Genomic DNA, 24,115 nt, shown 5'->3' with positions numbered 1-24,115 from the left:
TACACTGAAAGAAATGAAACTGAAACAAGAAAGAAGGATACAACACAGTTTGCAGCGACCATGGTTAGTGGAATAACCGCAGTTAGGCTTTCCGTCTAACTGGGTGTAACTTCGGTTAGCCGGAACTGAGGTGCGTATTAACTGTGGTTAGCACGCCCGTGTAACTAGGGTATAAGACGCGCAGCCCCCCGCAACGCACAACTGCATGAGCCAAAGCGAGCGCGCATTCAAAACTCAGAGAAAACTTTTCGATAGTTATGATCACCAAGTCTGTCAAGTAATGCGCGGCGCTTACGAAGGAACGCAGTTTTATTGCAGGAGCCTCGGTGGAGCTCGTCAAGGCCAGATGTTCGAGACGGGGACTGGGGAAGCGTCTGAAATATTCCACCAGGAGCGATCCGTGCTGGCACTGCAGGCACGTAATGTCCATAGACAGCAACTTGAGACTGCGACACGCCTTCAGAGCCCTGAATAGCACTGCGGAATTCCTGAGCGGCTTCATGAAGCGCGATAGTCTGAGCTCCGTCAGTTCAGTGCACCGCTGCATGAAATTGTCGAACTCTTTTCCCGACAAATCTACGTGGCTCAGTTCTAACGTACGGAGCCAACAAGCGTGCCAAACTTACTTTAAGGGCCACTCTCCAGCACAGGGATGAGCTATCGGCAGTTTAACTCTGAGAATCCACGGGGTCTTTTCTTTGCTTAGGGACTCGAGCCAAAGCCCGGCGAACTCGCGGTACTTCCGACATTTGCTGTCATCCAAGTTCAGCTCGATGATGCACCGGTGCCTGAGCATCAACCAGCGCACCACGACCGCGGCGCGCTTCACCGCGGCTTCCTTTGCAGGCTGCGTGAAAAGCGTGTCCACTGAGCTAAGATCCAAGTGCCCGGACCAGTTTTTTCTTAGGCACATGCTCACGGCCAACAGGCAGGTGTTCACGTTGTCGACCATGTCCTCGAGGTAACAAGATCCCGTGTCGCTCTTTTCACACTGGCGACTCATGTCGACTCCCGGCTTGGCAAGGTGCACTTCCGCCTGGCGCAGCACATGGAACGCTTCGTCCACTGACAGGCCTTCAGGACTCATCAAGCTAAGAGCAAGTGCACGCACTCACACTGCTTCTTTCCGGGATGCAAACTGCAGCTGCAAAAAAGAGAGAGAGAAAGAATGATCATCAGATATGGCCAAAAACCCACAATCTAAGAGACATTCGAAAAGAAAAAAGGAATTATGGGAAGCGAGGTTGTTGTTGTTGTTGTTAAATGTAGCCAGCCAGGTTTTGCGATGTGCAAAGCGTAACACCACGCAGAGAAGCACCTTCGATCGAGCTATGTTAAATAAATCGATCCATTTTCTGGCCCACTTGTGCATAATGTCTTCATTTTCATATGGGTCTAGGTACCATCGTCATCATCATCATCAGCCTGGTTACGCCCACTGCAGGGCAAAGACCTCTCCCAAACTTCTCCAACAACCCCGGTCATGTACTAATTGTGGCCATGCCGTCCCTGCAAACTTCTTAATCTCATCCGTCCACCTAACTTTCTGCCACCCCCTGCTACGCTTCCCTTCCCTTGGGATCCAGTCCCTAACCCTTAATGACCATCGGTTATCTTCCCTCCTCATTACATGTCCTGCCCATGCCCATTTATTTTTCTTGATTTCAACTAAGATGTCATTAACTCGCGTTTGTTCCCTCACCCAATCTGCTCTTTTCTTATCCCTTAACGTTACACCTATCATTCTTCTTTCCATAGCTCGTTGTGTCGTCCTCAATTTGAGTAGAACCCTTTTCGTAAGCCACCAGGTTTCTCCAGGGTCTAGGTATGAAGGGAACTAAATTTATTAGTACAGTACACGGAATCTCGCTTGGCTTAAATTATTTTTCATCATCATTAGCAGCAGCGGTGGCGGTTTCACTAGAGGCCCTTTTCTCCCGCTTTGAACCATCGAACTCATGGCTGAGTGGTAGCGTCTCCCTCTCACACTCCGGAGACCCTGATTCGATTCCCACCCAGCCTATCTTGCAAGTTGTTTCTATTTATGAATTCCCTTCCGGGATTTTTCACTCATGGCCAACGTTGCCAACGACGACACCGGCTTTTCTGCGACACGAGCTCCTTAACGCAGTCGCGTTAAATATTTGGTTGATTACGGGTCTCCGGCTGCGTACTTAGCAAAATCGTAGCCTTTGAGATCTGTTTCTGTCGCCTTGAGAGAGTCGTCGCCGGGACGCGGATTTGGACAGTATGCACCTATATAAGGTTGCCAGTTGTCTATAGCTTTATACTGTGTAGCCATTACGTTACCGGCTTAGCTTAAGAGCTACGCACGATTGGTTTGTGACCTATATTGACGTCTTCCTTTCTGTTAGCGCTACGCCTGTCATAAGCTAGCACTGGCTTAGTGGTCCTTAGTGTCCTCTCAAGATTTCACGACGAACCTGCACATAGTATAACTGGAAATGCTCAAAAACGTTATATCCGCGTTAACACGGGGTCCGGTGGCAAGGTCAAATCCACCGAATTTACATTTAAAGAAGGGATGGGTGCGGGAAAGTATGTTAGGGGTGACGTGCAGGCAATTTCTGAACATTGACAATTGTTTTGTTTTTGTCTTGTCGCTTTTATCGCCGTTACATGAAACGGTTACAAACTTTCCATGGTGGAATGTAACCAAAATTGGAAGCTCTCTTATATTTAGATAGAATGGGGGCCGCGCTATGAGTAATTGTGTATCAAAATTTTGTAGCGGGCAGGTTGGGAGCTTCTAGAACAATCATTGTACACCCATTCTTCCCTATGTTTATGCGTTACACGAAGCGCATAATTTTTTTTTATTTTACTGTGTCCTCTGTGAAGCATGTTGTTTATGTTTGGTTGATATAGGAAGAGGGTTGTGGGTGATGTACGACAAAGCCCTCAACTCTATAAGTTAACCGTTGCGTTCGTAGTACATTACTTTAAAAGTGTTCCGGAACATTAAACGTGTGTTTTATGAACGGCGTGTAATATTCTACCTGTTCTGTGAGAACTGTAATTGCAGTCTGCCACAAAGACCAAATCTAGTGAAAAAAAAATGTGGAAAACCACAGCTGATGTGCAGGCGAATTATGTGCGACAAAGTACAGCGTTTGTAATAAAAAAAAAGAGAGATGTGGGAGTTTTGCCCGATGGGCAAAACATTGACAGCGAGACTAAAGCGTTGCTCTTGAACCCCTCGGACGGTGTTCTAAATGTGCGTGGGTGCGACACGTCAGCGCGATGCCGCACGCAAATCAACTTCTGCTGTGCAGAAAAAACAGCACCCCGGCAGCCACCAGGCATCTCACAACGCTCACGCGATGAGGAGCAAGCCAATGGCCTCGTAGGCATCGCACCGCAACGGTGTACCAGATGAGACCAAAGAGGTTTAAAAAAAAAAGAAAAAGACAATGCGCTACGGCACAGCAATCACTTACGATGCGCCCCGCATCGGACTTAGCGCCCACCTATCACGCGGTGAACGTCGAGCAACGCAGCGTTCGGCGCGACAACGAAACGTGCGCCTGAGCGAACGAAACGAACCAAAGAACTCGGTGTCTCGGAGGGGAAACGATCTACGCCAGCCAAACGTCGTGATCGGCAGGGGCAGAGAGATAGATAGTAATCTAAACCGGGAGCCCGGCGAAGCGTCGTCAGGGGAGAGGGAGTCCCGCGACGCGCCTGGCAGCGGTCCCAATGCGCGCGCGGCGCGCCTCCTGTCGGGGCAGCGCCGTACATTGAGAGGAGGGGGTCTTCTGTGTTTGCCGCAAGATGGCTCTGCGTGTGCGGAAAGCGCAAAAGAAATGCAGCGGAAACGCACTTCGCAACTCGTGTAATTGTGACTTCTGTACGTTACATGTTCATAATTACCGATATACACCGCAGTATAACTTTCCACGGCTGGTTTCGAAGGCAACACCGCATTCACTAGAGGCGCGTTTGCACCGCTTGGAAGCATCGAACTCGTGGCTGAGTGGTAGCGTCTCCGTCTCACACTCCGGAGACCTGGGTTCGATTCCCGCCGGGCCAATCTTGGAAGTTGCTTTTTATTTATGAAGCGCCTGCCGTGATTTATCGCTCACGGTCAACGCCGCCGACGCCGACACCCGACGCCGACGACACCGGCTTTTCTGCGACACGAGCTCCTTAACGCTATCGCGTTAAAATGCTGGAGCGACAGCCCCTGCAGTTTCTTAGCAGCACAGGTGAAAGCAACAACTTCTGGGGGTTTTACAGGCCACAGACGCGATATGATTGTGAGGCCCAGGAGGTCAAAATTAATCCTAATGGGAGACTCCCGGGTAATTTTGACCAGCTGGGGTTGTTTCAAGTGCACCCAATGCATGGTACAGGGGCGTTTTCTTTTTTTCTTTTAAGTTGCATTTCGCCCCTATGGAAAAGCGGCCTCCGTGGACGGGATTTCATGCTGCAACCGCGGGTTTAGCAGCGTAACTCCAAAGCCGCTAAGAAACCATGGCAGGTCCAGGCTTGCGCATGCGTCTGCTTACCCTGGAAGAGGGCCGCGACAGCTGAGATCTTCTCGCAGCTCACTTTCTATTTGTCAGCTATTGTAAATGCTAGGCTAAGTGGAAAATGAGTGCTCGTGGTTTCTGGCTGAAGCGTTGCCTTTGGCATTGTTGATACCACGATATGCCATAAAATTTGAGAGGACGTTTAAGCTTCCTTCTCAAATGAGGGACAGAAGGAAAGACTTTGAACAATATCTGTGCGGCAAAATTAACTATCTTAAATAGCACGGAGCGGAAATAAATCGATTTGTATGTTCCCGCTACTTGCTAACATTTTTTTCTTTTTTTCTTCGTGCCAATGATAAGATGGCGGTAGTCCGGCTCTAGCTTCGATGTGACATCCCCACTCAAGCGATTTTTTTCTCCCTCCTTCGATGACACAGATGGGGAAAACTTCGGCGCCCAGTGAATTTTTAAGTAAAATGAGCTTGACATTTACTGTCCGTTCATCTAAGACGCAAAACAGCTCATGATAAACAGGCACACAGCGCTCGTGCCAACAGTGGAAGCGTAAACGCTGCCCTACGGCTCCACCTAATGTCTAATGGACATTACGCGAAAAAAAAAATATAGTGCTGCTGGGCAGGCCATGTGATGCGTAAGATGGATAACCGGTGGACTATTAGAGTTACAGAGTGGGTGCCAAGAGAAGGGAAGCACAGTCGAGGACGGCAGAAAATAAGGAAGGGTGATGAAATTGGGAAATTTGCAGGCGCAAGTCGGAATCAGTTGGCGCAGACAGTGGTAATTGGAGATCGCAGGGAGAGGCCTTCGTCTTACACTGGCCATAAAAAAAAGGCTGATGATAATAGCTCCACCCCCGAGCTCATAAATCGTAGCGCTGACAATGCGTCCACCGCGCTTCGTCAGCAGCCAAGCACACTCTGCCTCTCTGCAGAGACCGACCCCCCAGCACTTGTTGCGTACGCCAGGGTAGCGTATCGTACTGCTGCCGAGTTGTAGCGACGCCTGTTTATCGACGCTCGACCGACGTTACTATTAGGTAGCCTGGCGTTGTCGGCGGGCTGCAGGCATCCAGTAGACCATGGCGACCAGGCAAGGACGAGACGATTTCTAGTGCGAAGCATGCACGGTTTATTCAAAGGTTGGTGAAAGATGATGAGACCAGAATGAACTGATCTAAATGTACATTTCGGAGCCCCTTATATAGGCTCTGTAAAATCGTGGAAGGGATTTTGCTCCCGTCGACGTCACATGAACGGCACAGACTCTGGTTTATGGATGGGCGTCCGTCCTCCGTACATACCAAGCCGCAGATCCGTAGACGTTTTTCCTTTCTTCTAGGCGACGTTGGCTCGCGGAAAGGGCGTCCCGCCTCCGTAGTTACCAAGCCTGCAGCAAGGAATGAGCGTCCCGCCTCCGGATATACCAAGCCGCAGGTCTGGGAACGTTGACGCTTTTTCGTTTTTTCTAGATGACGTCGGTTCGCGAAAAAGGCGTGTTGCTGAAGGGCGACCGATCCATTCTCCCAGTTGACGTATTCGTGAGCGCGCCTCTGCAGGCGGCAGTGTGCGGTTCTGGGAATAGTACACAGCTGAACCCTTCTCTTCCGCGCGTTGCTGGTACGCGGAAGTTTTCCTCCAGAGCTTGACAGTTCGAGGAAAGGGTCCCTCTAAAGTCGCACACACACAAAAGGGGCCTGTAAACACTGCGGAGCTTACGGCAGACCGGCATACACTCGAGACAACCATGGCGAATTAGGAAGTCATACTTCGTTTCCATGAGGCATGGTGGGCGAGAATCCTTTTTGCACAGGGTGATAGACGCCAACCGAACAGCATCTCCGGTGGGGGAGGAAGATCCCGACGCGTAGGGGCCAGCAGACGCTTTGCGAGGGATCGGTGTTTGAGTAGCAGAATTACCCTCAGAGGAGACGAAGCCTTGGTTCCTAGCTGGTAGATTCCTGGGCGTTGTTCATCAGTCCTCGTGGCGCTCTTGTGACTTTTCTCCCTGGTCTGGTCTGGTGAAACTGGACTTGCAAACACGTCTCGCAACTTTTCGTCTCCTGTTTGGGCAAGCAATCATCCAAGAACAGTGCCGGAACAGCAACCACAAAGCAGTGAGCACAAGGCCAGCCTCCTCCAAGACACACCAGGCTTTAAAGAAAAAAAAAAGAAAACCCGCCTCTCCTTTCCCATTCCTTTCACGCGTCCTCCCTCCTTGAACACTAAAAACAGCCATTTCTTGTGAGCGTTAAGCCATGGTTATTAAAATCAGCTAAATATCGACTACAACTTTGACAAAAGAAACGTATGAACAAAGGTAAGAATGCCACGGTAATCCTGGTGAGCATGAGGCTTTCGTTACTAGGGGCAGCGACTCAGACCGTCGGCATTGCCGTTAAGCTTACTCTTCTTGTAGCGAATATCAAAGGTGTACTGTTAAAGAGACAAGCTCCAGCGCAAAAGACGACTGTTTTTCGTAGACATGGGCTGCATCCATGTGAGGGGACAGTGATCAGTCTCTATGGTGAACCTTGAACCAGCGATATAGCAAGCTAGCTTCTGCACCGCCCATAATACGTAGGCGCATTCTTTTTCCCATGCACTGTAGGCTTCCTCACGAACTGAAACCTTTCTTCTGGCGTACAGTACAGGGTGTTCGTTCACGTCATCTCTCTTTTGACAAAGCACGTCCCCCATATCCCTATCGCTGGCATCAAACTGACGAATGGATGGCTTAGAGTAGTCGGGCGCGTTGAACACTGGCTGACGCGGTAGTGCTTTCTTCAGGGTATTATCAGAGAGTTATTAAAATCAGCTAAATATCGACTACAACTTCGACAAAAGAAATGTTTGAACAAAGGTAAGAATGCCACGGTAATCCTGGTGAGCATGAGGCTTTCGTTACTAGGGGCAGCGACTCTTCACTTCTTCACTTCTTCAGAGTACTAAAAGACTTTTCTTTTGCGTCATCCCACTTTACCGTTTGTGGTTCTGTTTTTCTGAGAGCATCCGTTAAAGAACTCGCAATCTCGGAACAGCCTCCGTCACTGCTGTTAACTCCGGAAAGTCGACAGGCATCTCCTCAGGTTGGTTAAGGGACATGTTCACAATGGCCTCCCTCTGCCGGTAGGGTTTAAGTAGATTGCTATGGTACACTTCTGGTGTCCTTCGTTTTCCCGGTACCGTGATTACGTAATTTGTTTCAGATAATTTCTGAATTATGCCAACTGGTCCTTCCCATTGAATCTCTAGTTTGTTTTTTGTGTGTGACTGACATTGGCACATACATTGAGACATTTACACAATGGTCCACTGTCGGAGGACCTCTTGCTAGGCGCGTGGCCACAGAGTTGGCAGACGACAGTGACAATGCGTGCACTTTCACGTTTCCTAGGTGACACGGGCCTGGACTCACGCCTGTGATACCAGTTGTGTAATGTGTCATTCACCTCGTTCTTCCCATTATCATCCCCCATTGTGACCCTTTTTCTTCCCCTCTTCCCCTTCCCTTACGTAGAGTAGCAGGCCAGATGCTCCATTATCCGGCCGACCTCTCTACATTTTCCATTCAATAAAATACTTCTTCTTCTTCTTCTTCTTCTTCTTCTTCTTCTTCTTCTTCTTCAGAGTACTAAAAGACTTTTCTTTTGCGTCATCCCACTTTACCGTTTGTGGTTCTGTTTTTCTGAGAGCATCCGTTAAAGAACTCGCAATCTCGGAATAACGCGGGATATATCTTTGGTAAAAACTCGCCAAGCCAAGGAATGACCTGGTGTTCCGCTCGGTGCGTGGTTGCGGGAAGTCGCCTATTGCGGTCAGTTTAACCTCGGAAGGCCGACGATGGCCTTGCCTTATTACATGACCCAGATAAGCTACCTCCGCGCGCCCCAATTGACATTTGGGAGTCTTGACAGTTAGGTTCGCCTTTTGTAGACGGCCCAAACATGTTGGTGCGTGAGGACTCGGACACTACTTACGTTGACAACGCGCTGTGTTTCGTTTCTTACATGTTATCGTCCGGGTGGAATTGTGCCGTGATTATGACTCAGTGTTCGTATCGTCTTTTGTCGAAATAAACTTTTTCTAAACACAACACGGTTCGCAGGTGTTAGATATGGTCCGCCCATGATGAAGGAAATATTGCTATGTCATCGAGATACGGAAGTGCAAAGTCGTCTATTTCTCGTAGCACCTGGTCCATAACGCTAGAGAAGCAACATGGCGCATTCTTCAATCCAAAGCTCAGAACTTTAGGCCGAAAGGTTCCCATCGGAGAAATAAACGCCGCAAGCATGCTTGCCCTCTCGGTTAACGGAACCTGCCAGCTTGCCCTCTGACTAAATCGAGCGTAGAGATGAAATTAGCACGGCTCACTTTCTCAAGCCTTTCCTTGATACGCGGTATTGGATAAGTCTGGTCCTTCGTGATTAAATTGAGCCTGCGGTAGTCGGCACATGGTCGCGGCTCCTTTCCTGGGACCTCAACCAAAATAAGAGGCGATGTATAATCCCTCTCTCCTGGCTCGATTACACCTAGCTCTAACATCTTGTTTATTTCAACGGCCATGTCTTGACGTTGACGAGGTGAAAGTCGATAAGCTTTCGAACGAACTGGCTCCGACGATGTCGTGAATGATCGCAGTGGTCCTGCCGGGTGTGTCCAAAAATATGTCTTTAAATTCAAACACGAGTTCCCTCAGTCCGGCCCTTTGATTGGGATTCAACTCCGCCTGCTCTACTAGCTTGTCAATGGTCTCGTGAATGTATTTTGCCTCCGTCACTGCTGGTAACTCCGGAAAGTCGACAGGCATCTCCTCAGGTTGGTTAAGGGACATGTTCACAATGGCCTCCCTCTGCCGGTAGGGTTTAAGTAGATTGCTATGGTACACTTCTGGTGTCCTTCGTTTTCCCGGTACCGTGATTACGTAATTTGTTTCAGATAATTTCTGAATTATGTCAACTGGCCCTTCCCATTGAATCTCAAGTTTTTTTTTTTTTCAATGAGGGTTTCAGGATCATTACCTTTTCCCCAACTTCAAAGTGTCGCGTCCGAGCCGTCCTGTCATAGTAATGCTTAGCATTGCTCTGTGCCTTACGCACTTCCTGCTCTTCTAATTCTTGAGAAGTGTGCAGTCGGTCCAACAGCGCTAGCACGTATGCCACAACCGAAGGATCGCCTTCCCGGCCTTCCCAGGCTTTTCGAACAATGCGAAGAGAGGAGCGAAGGCAGCGTCCGTGAACTAGCTCTGAAGTGAAAAACCTGTTGACTCGTGCGGTGCAGTTCCAAGCGCGAATATTTCTGCAGGCAGTCAACTCTCCCAATCGACTTTGTGCTCATAACAAAGAGCTCCCAAAGGTTGTTTCATGAATGAGTGGACTTCCTCTACCGCGTTTGACTGCGGGTGGTACACTGAGCTATGAATGATTTTATTACCGCACCTTTTCAGAAATGTCGAGGTCAGTGGGCTCGTAAAGACGGATCCTTGGTCTGACAGAATTTCTGCGGGAAACCCTACTCACGCGATGATAGACAAAAACGCATTAACGATCTCCACCGAGCTTAGTTCTTTGAGAGGCACTGCCTCTGGAAATTACGTTGCGGGGCATAGTACAGTAAGAATATGTCGATAGCCAGACTGCGTTGCAGGAAGTGGTCCCACTGTGTCTAGTATGAGCCTGTGAAATGGTTCCGTGATAATGGAAACAAGTCTCATTGGCGCTTTAGCCTTATCTCCGGGCTTGCCTATGCCTTGAAATGTGTCGCGGCTTCATACAAATGCTTCTACTTCTCGAAAGCAGCCGGGCCAGTAAAATTTCTGCAGTAAGCGGTCCTTTGTTTTACGACTGCCAAGATGCCCTGTCCAAAAGCCCCCGTGGACCAGGTGCAGGAACTGCTCTCAATAGGATGATGAAGCAACATTTACTGGGCCCGAAATAAATCAGTGGTGCACGCAGGCACCAGACGGGGTGGTTCCCTAGTTACGGGATCCATATGTTCCCAGCAGCTCCTGGCCCCTGTTCGTCAGTGCGAGCTGAATCGGTAGGACGGGGCTGGATAACAAGGTCTCCCATCGCTCAAGGGGTTGGGGGTTGGGGGTGTCGGTGGGAAGAGGAGGAGGGAGGGTCTTGAGTTCTTTGCACTCTGCCAAGACGTGCGGCAGTGTGCCCTTTTCTCTTCTACAAAAGGGACAGAGCAAATCGTATACCGCAGGGTACATGCGGTTGATCAGTACGGGATGCGCAAGCGATCCCGCCTGCGCTCGAAGCAGGATCGTCTGTCGTTGTCTGATGAGTTTGGGGTGCGATTCTGGCAATCTGCACCTTTCCTCTCAGTACATTCGGGTAATGTCCTGAAAGCTGGTAACCGGGTGCGGTAGCTCTTCCGGCTCGTGCTCGGCCCGGAGTGACATTTCTAGGGCATGGTAGTCGGCCATGGTGTTGCCTGCTACCTGCGAGTGAGCCGGGACCCACACGAGCTCTATGGCTCTTCCCGGAGGCTTGCGCTTGGATAGAATGGCTCGGGCCGTGGAGGAGATTATCCCCCTGCGGAAACTTCTGTAGGCTGCCTTTGAGTCGATGACTACGGAGTCCACGCTCGGCTGTGTGAGTGCGAGGGCCACGGCCGCTTCTTCGGCAACTGTGGGGTCTGTTGTCTTCTGCGACACGCTCACGATCAGCCTGTGTTTTAACGTAACCACAACCGCTGCACGGTCACTGTGTTTTCGGAGCGAGGCGTCCGCGTAGAGGGCCCTGGGGTTCTCTTCCAGCTTCCGGGCTATGGCTTTGGCACGCGCAGTACGCCTCTCGCTGTCTTTGCCCGGCATCATGTTCCGGGGAAGGGGTTTGGTCTGAATGGTCGTCTTCCAGTCTATCGGAAAGGCCGTCTTGATGGGTACTGGCTCGATCTGCCATTATATCTTGCGTAGGACGGCTCGCCCGTGTTCCGTGCGACTGAGCCGGATTCTCTAATTAGAGAGGTGGGCTTCGATGAGCTCCTCCGCCGTGTTGAGGGCGCCCATGTGTAGCAATCTTTGCGTGGACGAGTATATGGGCATGCCCACGAGTTGGTCGAATTGCACTCCCTTTCGACTGGTGTACTTCCTATAGAGGATGCCTGCCCTATTGAGGAACTTTACGTTTTGTTTGGCCACACCTTCTTTAGCGTCCGGCGTTAGGTTACGCAGGGTGAAATCTTTTTCATGCTCAGCAATCAATGTGCTAGGGCTTACATTCAAGAACTTTTGTCTGCATTCTGCCTCGCGAGACATATAAGGCTCCGCTACTTTCCTGACCCCTTCATTAGCTGGTGTACTTTCCGCATTATCCCTTATAGGGCTGTCCTGTTTGGTGCTGGTTGACGAATCCTCCGTCAAACCTGTTTCCTCCACCACAGGACATTCGTACACTGCCTTGGCCGCGAGCTCCCTTGCCTTGGAACGAGTTAAGGATTGCACTATTCCTTCACTAAACCCGATTCCCTTGCGTCGCAGCAAATCCTCAGATTTGTAGATTTGTTAGAAAAGAAATATGAATACTGTGGCGGGAGATGTGCCGACACGGCGGCTTCAGTGTCCAGTAGTCTAAAAGGACATTCGAAACGAATCTTGGCCACAGGGAGACAAACACTGGAGGATTCCAGAGCTTGCCTTATCCAAGCACATTCTCCGGTGAATTGGCCTTCCTCTACGTACGACGGATCCACCACGTCCATTTTGGCTGCCGAGTCGCGCAAGCACTCTGCACGGTTTGCCGTTTACCACGAGGTGTCGCATATATGGTTCTATCAATTTGATTTTCCTCGTTATACTAGTTAGTGAGATCAACACAAGTTTGGTATTTTTGCATCCCACGGAGATATGCCCTGTTTGCTGCTGCCGTGGTAGCTCCTGACGCCGAGAAAAAGGCAGGAGAGACAACTGACGGGCCACCTCCTCACGCACAAATTATTTCATTTGTGCGAGAAGGTATGACTGGTTAGGCATGATGTCCAGTGCAGCGAGTGGTTGGTTGTACGTCTGAGATGAACGTCGGGTGAGAGCCCTCTGCCTTTTGAATTCGTCATAGCTGTGGCACAGGGATACCACTTCAGACACAGTGCCAGGAGACTTCGCAAGAAGCATTTGGAAGACATCGTCGTTGACATCCTTCATAATATGCTGTATTTTGGCACTTCCGCTCATTGGGGCATCGGCGCGCCTGCAGAGATCGATCATGTCCTCAATAGAGGCGATAAAAGTTCCATTTTGTTCCTGTGCCCGTGTGCGCAGCCGTTGTTCGGCGCGTAACTTCCGCAAGGCAGGGCCACCGAAAACGGCATACATTGCCTCCTTGAAAGCGGACCAGTTATCAAATTCAGATTCGTGGTTCGTATAGCACAGCTTCGCCACGCCAGCCAGGTAAAAGTTCGCGGTACTCAACTTAGCAGCGTCATCCCACTTGTTGGGTCCACTAACTTTTTTGTAGGACGACAGCCAGTCCTCGACGGCCTGGTCTTCCGTACCCGAATATACCGGGGGGTCTCGCTGGCGAACCGGGCCGGGGCAAACGGCGGCCGGGAGAGGTGGCGGCTGTTGGGCAGCGTCAGCTTCTATGGCCGAGTGCAACGTTCCGTATCGGAGTTTCAGGGTGCCGGCGATGTGCGTACCCCACACGATTGACCAAATGTAAAGAGGTTTATTGGACGAGTCCAACAAACAGGTGGTAGCTCGGAACAGTACGCAGGGAGAACAAGATGGTGGTGTTCGAGCGCTGACCTCGTGCCCTCCGCTCTTGATGATGATCGTTGAGCCCGGGATGTCATTCTCTTCCTTTCTTCATTAGATTAATATGAAAATACAGCTTTGGCAGAACCCTTGTACACAACGCAACAAATACACGTAAGATATAGATTGACATATCGAATTTGTCCGCTTTGAATTATCTATATGGATGCCGTTTACAGAACCGCGATATCTGTTTTTGATGCAGAGCTTTTAATTTATAAACTTCGTGCGTGTATTTTTTTCGATCTTGCGAATTCTTTAAAATACTTTTAGCAAACTTCAGGCCCTAAATCGGAATTCCGCTTTCCAACAGTCACCAGAATTTGACTTTATCTCTCAAATGCAACAAATTTCATTAAAATCGGTCAAGGGGTTATATCAGAAAAGCGTTGTGCTCATCCCTTACTGCATCTCGTGATTCTCGCACAATGAGGGCATTTCGTTCATTGGTACCTTAATTGGTACTTGAGAAGCTTGCGTTTGATTTAGGTGCCTGGCCATTAAGGAATAATTATAAATGAAATTGCAGTTTCTCTAGCCAAGGCATCGATAAGTGGCCCGATTCTCCCTTATTGCGCTTTGACTTCTCATATCACTGCTGTTATATTTCGCACAAGTGTCATTATGCAGGCAATATCAAGCTCCGCAATTACCAACTCTGTGAATTACCGACATCTTCTATACTCTTGGCATAGAGGTTTTTGCCAAACACGAAAAACTGAAGTGTCCATCACGAGGCTGCGCCTGCCGCATACCTACGTTGAACTTCTATCTACACAGGTCTGGTCTGGTCCCCTCACCATTATGCTCATTCTGTGGCGAAGTGGAGACAACAGACCATTTCATGTTGTCTTGCGGGCGTTTTTCTGTTATAAGAAAACGACTACTCGAAATCCCGTTTCGCAGTATTGGCCTAAATTTATCACTGCCTGTGATCCCATAGCCTCCATTTTTTAGTTCAGCTACAGAAATGTTTGCTTGGCAATCCAAAATGACCTAATTTAAACCAGTCGATTATCATGTTAGGCTGATCGTCCTCCCTCCCCACCACAGCTTTCTTTTATTTATTTATGTATTTATTTATTATTAGATTTTGTTATGCACGGTTTCCTTCTGATTATTTTTTGCCGGCATACAATAATTTTACTTTTTAAGCTCCAATGTTCAAATCATTAACTCCCTTGTTTTTATACACCTAATTTAACCACCCGATTCATGGCGAATCCCCCACTGCGGGCATGCGCCAGAACGACTCAGGAGAACAACAACCCATATGTCAAACAAATTTAGACAGAGCCCAAATTCACTCATAATAATTAAATTCTGGGTCATTACGTGCCAAAATCACGATCTGATTATGGGGTACGCACTTGTATTACGAAACACAGATAGTTGAATTGCGAACTGAGAAATTGGCATGTAGTCTCTCGTGCAATGGGGGCATGTTAATGATCCTTACGTGGTCAGAATTAATCCAGAGTCCCCACTACACTAAGGCGTGCCTCATAATGAAATCGTGGTTTTGGTGCGTGAAACCCCATCAATCAATTCAATTCAACGCGAGATCCATGTGTTCGTCCAGGAACTGGATCGTCTGCGCAATAACCGCGGTTCTCCTGCACCGGAATGATTTAGAATAGTATGAAGAAACATGTTTTGTGTTATGTTCAAATTATAACCCAGAACTATCACATCTGAAGCGCATGCACACACCTAGAGCTTGTGATTTTCTTATAAGATTCACTCTAAAACTTGACTTATTTTCATATCCCGCTTGCATCAGGTGGAAGATCCAAAAGAAAGTAATAGTGCACAGTACAATCGTCGTCCGTATTCGAAGTATCGAAAACTCGCGCACCCCTAATGAATATTGAGAGCGGATGAAAACCGAAACTCAATAGCGCTCTATACTGCCCCTCAGTAACAAAAAAATTTGAATTTTAGTTCAGAAAAAAACAATAAAGTTTGGATTATATCTTCTTAAAGAAAACATTTTTTTTCTTGTGCTTATTTCGCGTCACCATCGCAGAACATCTACGAAGCTACCGTTGCGTATCGGTGACGCTGTGTTTAGAAATGGCGGACGAGGGCCATTTGAAATACGATTCATGTGGGGATAGCCCCATTATTCGTTCCTGCAACGAGCAAATCGATTTCGAAAGGTACAGAAAAATGGTCCAGTGGTACATCGACAAGGTAAGAATGGTTGTTTTGCGGCTAGCATTCTTCTGTACGCGCTGTTTGCATGTTTCATACCATTGCAATACATACTGTACGTTTCTTTTCACGTGGAATCTCTCGCATGAAACCAAGGCAGGTGTAATGTAGCGATTTCTTTCGCTAGATCCTATTCCTTTCATATGATCCACTGCTCAGGACCGACCGATCCTGCTGATGACGTATTGGGAGCACCCTTTGGACCGCTGACATAAATGGAAAGGAATTGGAGCAGAATCATATCATCCAAGCCCCCCCCCCCCCCCCCCCCCAGAAAAGTACAGGGACCAGGGATTCCGCGATAAAGCCGGTTTTCTTCTCCGCCTATGAATGCATAAATGTACTAGCCTTAAATTGAGGACTGCAGCCCAAACTCGGCAGTTCCAACTTTCCAGAGCAACCGTCAGTTTCAGTTTGTGTGCCTGATTTAAGAATACTTCCCTCGGCGTGCCTGTGCTCCGTACACTTTTGCTCACGGATTTCACGTCACTAACGACATCACACTCATACTGACAAAATTGATCGCAATGGCTTCTCTCGCAGCACCAGTACACGACCGCATTGTTCTGGGCTGACAAGCTCGCATCGCTGTCAAGAGGTTCGTTTCGTCTGTTACTGCAAATTTCGCACTCTTCTCTCTCTTTTCTCGCGCTGCTTCGATTTCATTGCGATCGCCGCTCATTTTTGCTTGCTTCCCCAGAAAACGCGGATGATATTTATACGATGGCCCATTGTCTATACCTGACGAAGCAGTACCACAGAGCAGCTCACTGCATCGAAAGTAGAAACCTGCACAAGGCGAGTATTATCACAGTTGCTCATGCGCGTGTTGCAAAACGCAGCGAGTTGAAGCAGTGGTGCGCTTCTTTTTCTTTCGACAGGCAAATCTCAATTTCAAGATATTAGCGGTGTCCAGCAGGGTGAGTTTTCACGTCTCTATGGCGTGGAATGGCGTGCGCTGTGCTCGTTTGCTGCGTGTGTGTGCATGTGTATTATAACACATGTCTTTATGAGAAGTTGTTTCTTAGACGGTGTCTGCTTGTTCTGCCCGCTGAGGTCAGTAATGCCTGTTCAGCTTGCAGGCAAGGAGTACAAAGAGGCAATTGAAATCTCGGAAGCACCACTCTTGGATGCCTGCCACGCAGAGAGTAGCGGTGCGGACTCCATCTCTCAACATCGGGTAAGTTAGCTTAATGCATTAGCTGCCTTTTTTTTTCTTCTCTCCGGCGCTTGGTGCATGGAGAACTGTATATGTAGTTGCACGCATGTTTTTCTCGTACTTGTGTACAAGCTGTATAAACCCTCTTAATGCGGGCAAGCCTCATGTTGGTACAGTTTCAATTTGTCAGAGAGAGGCCTTCCCATTCAAACTATGAGCGAGACTGAACAGCAAGTTAATGCACTGTTACATTTTTGTAATGACGTCGCACAGCTCAGAATGTTCCAATGTTTATGTACTCTGCTATGCTGATGGACGTCTTGCAGCAGGAGCATTGCGCTGCACTACATGCGGAAAAAGCGGAGCCATATCTTGAGGCCGCAATCAGCTTGAAGCCTACTTCAAGAAGAGTTCAAAGTAGTTTCACCAGAAACTTCGTCAGAGGCCGAGCTCGATGATCTGCAGTTTATAAAACATTACTCGGAGAGCTGTGAGCAGTGTACTGCACCTCACCAAATAACCACTTTCAGGGAGTCTAGTGGCTGGCACAGAGACACATTAACAGCAGCAGTTTTGAAGAACAAGATTGCATGTTATATGGATACAAGTATGGGACAAGAAGCTGTGATGCAAACATCTCTATGCACACCAAGAAGGTATTTTCAGGAAAACGCAGGAGATGTTTTTGCTGCACATCAAGAGGACACCAGAATAAAGATCCTCATGTCATTCGATTTCCACATTCTTAACTAGTCTCGCATGCGCAGTTTACATAATTCACCCATTATTGACAAGTGTTGCCTACAGGCAAAATAGCATGGATAGATGGATGCAAAACTTTAATGAAAGTGCTGAGGTACGCGACTCAGCGTGCTGCGGGCCGCTCCCACGTTGGGACAGTCAGGCCATGCCTGACCGCCGCATCGTGGGCCCGCTGGACAGCCCATAGTTGGGCCCCGGCATTGGGGCTCTTGATAGCGGAGAGCCACTTCTCCTCATTGATTTTTTGTGTGCCTCGTAATGAGGGGCAACACCAGAGCATATGGTCTAGGCTAGCGATGTCATTGCAGCGCCTGCAAGAACTAGTGGCATAGGTGTCGGGATAAATTTTGGGGAATAAAGCCGGGCTGGGATAGGAGCCTGTTTGCAATAATCTGAGGGTCAATGCCTGCGCTCTATTTAACTTCTTGTGTGGAAGGGGAAAGAAAACCTCTTCTGCCGAGATAAAAGTGCTGCGCAATTTCATTGTATATGGTCGGTTGATGTCTGTTCTCCACCACTACGGGTTGGCATTGGAGTTCTCCATGGTCGCGGAAAGCGAGACCTCGCGCCTTAGAGTGGGCCAGCTCGTTGAGGTTTGTGAGGCCTCCCATGATGGATCCCATGTGAGCGGGGAACCACGTGAGAGTGTGGGTGGCGATGCTTTTGCTGTCCAAGATGCGACAGGCTTCCTTACACACGGCGCCAACGCTGAAGGTGCGGATGGCTGCTCTGGAGTTGCTGAAGATATTGGCATGTTTGTCGTTCAGGAGGGCCAAGGCAATGGCCACTTGCTCGGCCACATGCGATGACGTGCTTCGTACCGAAGCGGCGTTAACGGTCGAACCCCTGTGGTTGATTGACTCTACCATGAAATTGTTGCTGTTGCCATACTGGGCTGCATTAACGAAGCAGCTGCCGCCATAGGAGCGGCATAGGAGCGCCACCGCTGTGGCCTTCCTTCTTTCTACGTTGTGCGGGGAATGCACATTACGCGGGACGGGTAATGTGATGATGTTATCTTTCTGCTCTTTCGGAAGCCCCTGGTAGGCGTCTTCGTCAGTGGCTGGGGGGACGCCCATCTCAGTTAGGAGTTGTCTACCTGCCCTGGTGCCGGAGAGCCTGAGAATCTGTGCCCTTTCTTGTGCTTCTGCAATCTCTTCCAGGGTATTGTGAATACCCAACTGCAGGAGTCTGTCGGTGCGTGTGTAGTTTGGCAGTCCGAGTGCGCTCTTGATCCCCCTCTTTATCATGGCATTTAGGGCAAAATAGCAAAATAATTTTTTTTCCTTGCCGGGTTTCAGTTTGAGTATGAAGTTTCTGGCTAAATTTTTTCGGCCAACACTGAATTACAGGCAGCAACCGTAATTTCTTGGTTTAGAGCAAGAACACAGGACGAGAAAGAAGAAGTTTGGCACGCGACTCTCTTTCTTTTGAGTGCATGGTCAGAGGAGATGGACGAGTACAAGATTTACAGCTGCACTGGTGTAAAACACGTGATGTAAAGCAAATGAAATGTACATCTTTGGTTCACATGTGACGAGAGCTGTCTGTAAAATTATAAAGTCATAGGTTACTTGGGGTGAAACCCGCTTCCAGCTTTCTGCTTGTTGTTGTCCTCTTAGTAGTGAAAAAGCTTCTGCAAGATATTTTTGTTATCGTTGATTATGCTTATTGTTTACGTGTATTGCACATTTAGATAGAAAATAAATGTTATTTTCTTGTGTTTATATGTGCCATCAATAAAGACCTAATACAGCTCTGAAGCGTAGCCCAGAATAATGTTGGCCAGATTACTTGGGCACACAGGTGTGAACCTGTCTGCACAATAGCAGCAATAAATTTCTAAGCTCAAAAGTGTTGGTTGGGCATGCTGAGGTTACAGTTTGCTTTACTTTTGTAGTAATAGTCAAGGTATCAGCTTTTTCGGCAAGTGAGGTAAGAGGCCTTTAAACAGTCGTGTGATTCAATAGCACAAAGGCGGTTTGAAGTGTAGACGACAGACACAGTGCTGTCGCACACATTTTGATCTGTATTTTGTGCTGTTTGATCTGTTTCAACTTGCACCAATGAGCCCTTGTCCAGCATGCTCAAACACTTTGCGGAATGGTGTCGGCACTTAGCTTTGCTCTTTGGCACTGCACCGTCACAGCGTTGCCTTGTATAGCACACTTATTGCTACAAATGATGTCTTATGGGTGAAAACGCTTCTCGCACACGTGAATGTTTTGAGAATTGCTAGAGAAGCTCGAGCTTTCTCTCCACAGTGTAACTCGTTTCCACTTCTCACTCCATTGAGTGCCACCTGGCAAAGCAGCGAGCAGCATCTTTTTGTCTATCCTGTAGGTGGAGTGACAGTTCAGTACACGATAGGTCTTCGGCATTGTTCATTGAGCATTTGAGCTTCTCTCCACACAGTAAAATGTAGAAAGCGATTAAATTCACATAAGAAATTTACGCCAACACACCACCAAGCTGTACCGCCACTTGCTGAGTGCCCCCTTATGACAGGTGGCGTTGCTGCATAGTCATGATTGGTAGCATACAAAGCTCTGCCATAGGGTGATGGAGAGTGTTTCTGACCTGCAAATATTAATGTACTCTGCTTAGACTGACTTTCCATAGTGGTAGGGGTCCGCATGCTATGTTCTTCAATTTCTATAAGCTTCTAATCATGTTTCCGCAACCTGCTCTCATTTCACAGTTGGAGGCATCATTACATCTGCTCAAAGGGAAGGCGAATGAGGCAATTGAAAACCGCACAGTCGCTGCAGAGTGCTACAAGAAAGCTCTGGCCCTCGACATTCACTGCTACGAAGCATTCGAAGCACTGGTGAAGCATCAGATGCTTTCCCGAGAAGAAGGTTAGTTATCTGATGTGTGCAAAAAGAAAAGTCATGAGTGACCGGGCTGTGGGATGCTGAGACATGCACGCCATTCCTGCATATTTTGTCAAGTGCAAAACGTTGAGGAAAGTCCACGCTAGATTGGTGGCGGTTTCAGAGCGCAGCTCCTGGCCGGCCGTTCCTGCGGCAAGCATCAGCGGTGTAGCCGAGCAAACGAGCACAGCGAAAGATGAAAGAGCGAACACAGAGTGGGAAATGAAAGACAAGCCACGAACGGCAGGGACCAATGAGAGCGGCCCCTTCAGTTACGTGCACTTGGGAAACTGGTGTCGTGCGGACCCGCCCGACTGCTCGATACGTACTCGTATCTGGTCTCAGCAGGACCACTCGTTTGATACTATCGTGTGCTCGCATCAGGTCTCGCTTGTGCTTGTTTGCTTTGCTTGGTTTGGTCTCGCTTGTGCTTGTTTCAATTGTCATGGTTTGCGAATGTTTTGTAATCTGATTGCTTGTGTGACAGGAATTGTATAGTACTTTCTGAAAGCCGCGCGGCACCAGTTATTACTCTGGAGCCTTTGACGAGTCATGTATAAAAAGCCTACGTGCTTGACCTGCAGATCAGATTTTCGACGATTGCCAACTCTGTTACATGTCTCTCTCAAATTCAGTTGCCTCAGTATACTGCGAAATGAAAACACCGTATAGAGTTGCGCTCAAATCTCACGTTAGGGAGTATCGTAATTGTCAGTGAACTTTTTTTATTGTCACAGAATTACACTCTTGAAGGCATGTTCAGTAATGTAGTTTTGAAATACATTTAGTTGGAGCTATGCAGTAGCATCCTCCAGGCCAAAGGCATCGTGCAGAGGAGTGGCTATATGTGTCTCAACATTTTGGTATGCAATATATGAACTTGTACAAAGCCGTAATACTGGTTCATTCAATAAATATTTCCTTGGTATACAATGCTAGCAAGAACAGACTGTAATAACTGTATGTTTAGTGATGGTTCTGGTGGAGTGATGTTCTGAGCTTGAGAGATTCACTGCAGACGTTGATTAGACATTTCACAAATCCTACGTTTTCCTGTAAGGCCACTTCTAAAGACATATGACGGTGAAGTAATGAGACTGCCGTCTAAAAAAGGAACGTAGTAGTACTGGATTTTGTGTAAGAGGCACAAGCAGGATACTTATAATGGGAAGCAAGAGATGGAGGCTGCAGCGAATTTTCTTGACACTGGCATGCAAAACAAGTAACATGCAAACAACTTCAGGTGCAAGAATCAGTACAAACAGGCGGTAGCAGAGGCAGGCACATCAATTAGGTATCTCCTTCAGTGATGAATTATGATTTATTGTACTTAACCGTTTCAGATGCCACTTTATCCTGTTGATTGAAAACTTACTTTCACCACATTTCTTGCATCTTTAGAATCATAGAAAGTGTACAGCTGTAGAAAAGAAAATAATTTTCGATTCATTAGTGATTTTTGTCAGGTTTACGAAATGTGGACTCCACGGGAACAACCACTTCAGAAACATCAAATATGAGAACATAAACTGTTTCCTGTTGTCAAAAGCTTAAAAAGCACTTGTCCAGCCACTTGAAAATTATGCCTGGTGCATGACATTGTGAGAAACTGTAAAAGAAGTGAACTCACTACGTACAACATATTGACACCAAGTAAGAACATCCAGCCATATACCACTCATTTTTCTGAAACATCTTGCCCTTGTTATGAAAAATTGCAGCACGGTTCCATTCATAAGGGTTTCAAGATGTGTGTGACACATCTAAAATGTCATTACATTCATCACTGCTTTTGTTGTTGATGCGCTATCTTGGTATACACAACTGTGTACACAGCGTCTATAAAGGGTTAAGGTGTCCAAATTTAAATATTTGTCAGGTAATATGGTTCGAACTTTTCTGAGAAAGTTTAGGACCTGTAGTATGACTTTGGGTCATTTTCCATTCTACAAAAATTAATTGATTATGAATATTGACAGGACAGGTGACCCAATATATCATAAAATAACTGAAATAGTTGTTACAAGCAGATGCCTTGGTTATTATTGACTTGACGGCCTTTTCATGCAAGAAAAAACTAAAATTACAACAGCACTAATATGGAGCACTTTATCAAACTTCTTGTCAAAGCTGGTAGTGTACTTCTTAAAATGCTATCATTGTTTTGCATTATCATCAGTACAGAGGTAGAGAGCTACGTTTACATTCAGCGCCGTGTTCAATATTTTTTATCTAGTCATCGCTAGTCTTGACATTCACAGCTATGTTGCTTCTCCATGTGGAGACATTATGGCTGAAAGGGCTTATATGACCATCTAAGATATGGAAATATGATAATCAAAGGTGGGACTAACAATATAGAATCTGTGCTGCAGTGAAGCATGCAATGGGAAAAGGTGCCCTTTGCTTCTTCGCAAATGATATTATGTCAGTACGTAAGATTTTCCAAATTGAAAGACGCGTGCAATGGGAGTCCTTGTTGTAAAGAATTTCATCATCATCACTTCAGCCTATTTATGTCCACTGCAGGACAAAGGCCTTTCCCAGCGATCTCAAATTACACATTCCTTGTGCAGCCTGGCCCTATATAGGCAGACCCTATATTATGGCTGCAAATAGCCTTATTTTGTCATGCCACCCAATTTCTGCCATCCTCGATTGCGCTTCCCTTCGCTTAAGACCCGTTCTGTTGCTTTAATAGACGGCAGATTATCTGCTCCGTGAATTAAGTCTTCTGCCAACTCCATTTTGGTTTGTTGATTGTCATCTCGAATATTGGGTACCCTTGTCTGTTCTCTAATCGACACCACTGTCTTTGTGTCTCTTAACGTTGTGCCTTTAATTTTTTGTTGCATTGCTTGTTGCCTGGTCCTCAACTTCTCAAGTTTCTGCCCCAATATGTTAGTACCAGTAGAATGCAACGATTGTACACTTTTACCATGAATAATTTCAAAGTGCAGTTAAATTCTTTTAAAGCCAGTGATCACCCCTCGTAAGCTGAAGAGCAGGTGAAATTCAAAGGTTAAGGTAGCAAGCTGTGGGTGGGTCATTCAAGGTCATTACCATCTGATGTGTTGGCCTAGCACGAGGAGCTGTTTGGAACGAATTGAAGTTGTTGAGAGTGGTTGGTCTTGCGCTGAAAAAGTTCTTGCATTTTAAGGAGACTTTGAATAGGTGATCATATTGAAAGTGGTAGGTTGCACTTCGGATATTGCAATTACGTGCCATCCTCAAAAGAGCAGTAGCTTTGAGCTACAGATAGCCAGCCAAAATTGGGAAAGTGGGAGGGAGTATGCAAATAAATTGTATTGTATCGTGTGGCATTTAGCATTTCTTTCCATGCTGTTGTGACTACAGAGGTGGGTTACTGTGACAACAGAGGTGAACTAGAATGGTTACTAAGGGCGTACTCATCAGTACTGCTTCAAGGCCCCACAGCTTGCCAGATTCGGAGAGGGACGGGCAAGCAAAGGAATCCTGTGACATCTTTAATAATGGCATTTAATATGTCTTTTTATCAATTTGTTTTGGGCTTGCTAATGGCTGTGAATTATTTTTGACAAAAGGCTAACGTCATAGGTGAGCTACTTTTACAAATGCCGTAACTATGTAGGTTATGTTGATATCGCTTCCAACGCCAAATAGCCGGCCAGATTTCTGAAAGTGAAGTGGAGTGTGCGTGTAATAAACAGTGTGACCAGTTGTATATTATTTCGCCTTATAGCAGTTATGTCGTTATTGCTCCCAGAAAACATTGATTACTTGAGTCTTATTTTGTGTGGTTCGCAGAAGCCTATAAGCATGGCACCTTTTTGATGTGA

At 47.3% G+C, this 24,115-nt stretch overlaps 1 protein-coding gene across 1 annotated transcript in view; it reads left to right on the top strand.

Annotated features, from left to right (window-relative positions):
- The first annotated feature begins 15,317 nt into the window (after positions 1–15,317).
- The window catches only part of Cdc16 (cell division cycle protein 16), a 54,290-nt gene continuing 45,492 nt past the window's right edge, over positions 15,318–24,115 (top strand). Inside the window, exons 1-6 of the mRNA XM_065438790.2 lie at positions 15,318–15,476; positions 16,041–16,095; positions 16,198–16,295; positions 16,379–16,417; positions 16,573–16,677; positions 20,120–20,279. Coding sequence (XP_065294862.1) covers positions 15,357–15,476; positions 16,041–16,095; positions 16,198–16,295; positions 16,379–16,417; positions 16,573–16,677; positions 20,120–20,279 — 577 coding nt within the window. The 5' untranslated portion in view covers positions 15,318–15,356. The remainder of the gene's footprint in view (positions 15,477–16,040; positions 16,096–16,197; positions 16,296–16,378; positions 16,418–16,572; positions 16,678–20,119; positions 20,280–24,115) is intronic.

This window comes from Dermacentor albipictus, chromosome 4 (assembly GCF_038994185.2).
Source record: "Dermacentor albipictus isolate Rhodes 1998 colony chromosome 4, USDA_Dalb.pri_finalv2, whole genome shotgun sequence".
NCBI classification, from domain to species: Eukaryota; Metazoa; Arthropoda; class Arachnida; order Ixodida; family Ixodidae; genus Dermacentor; species Dermacentor albipictus.
Note: the sequence above shows the minus strand (reverse complement) of the source record. Positions and strands in the feature narration are given on the sequence as shown.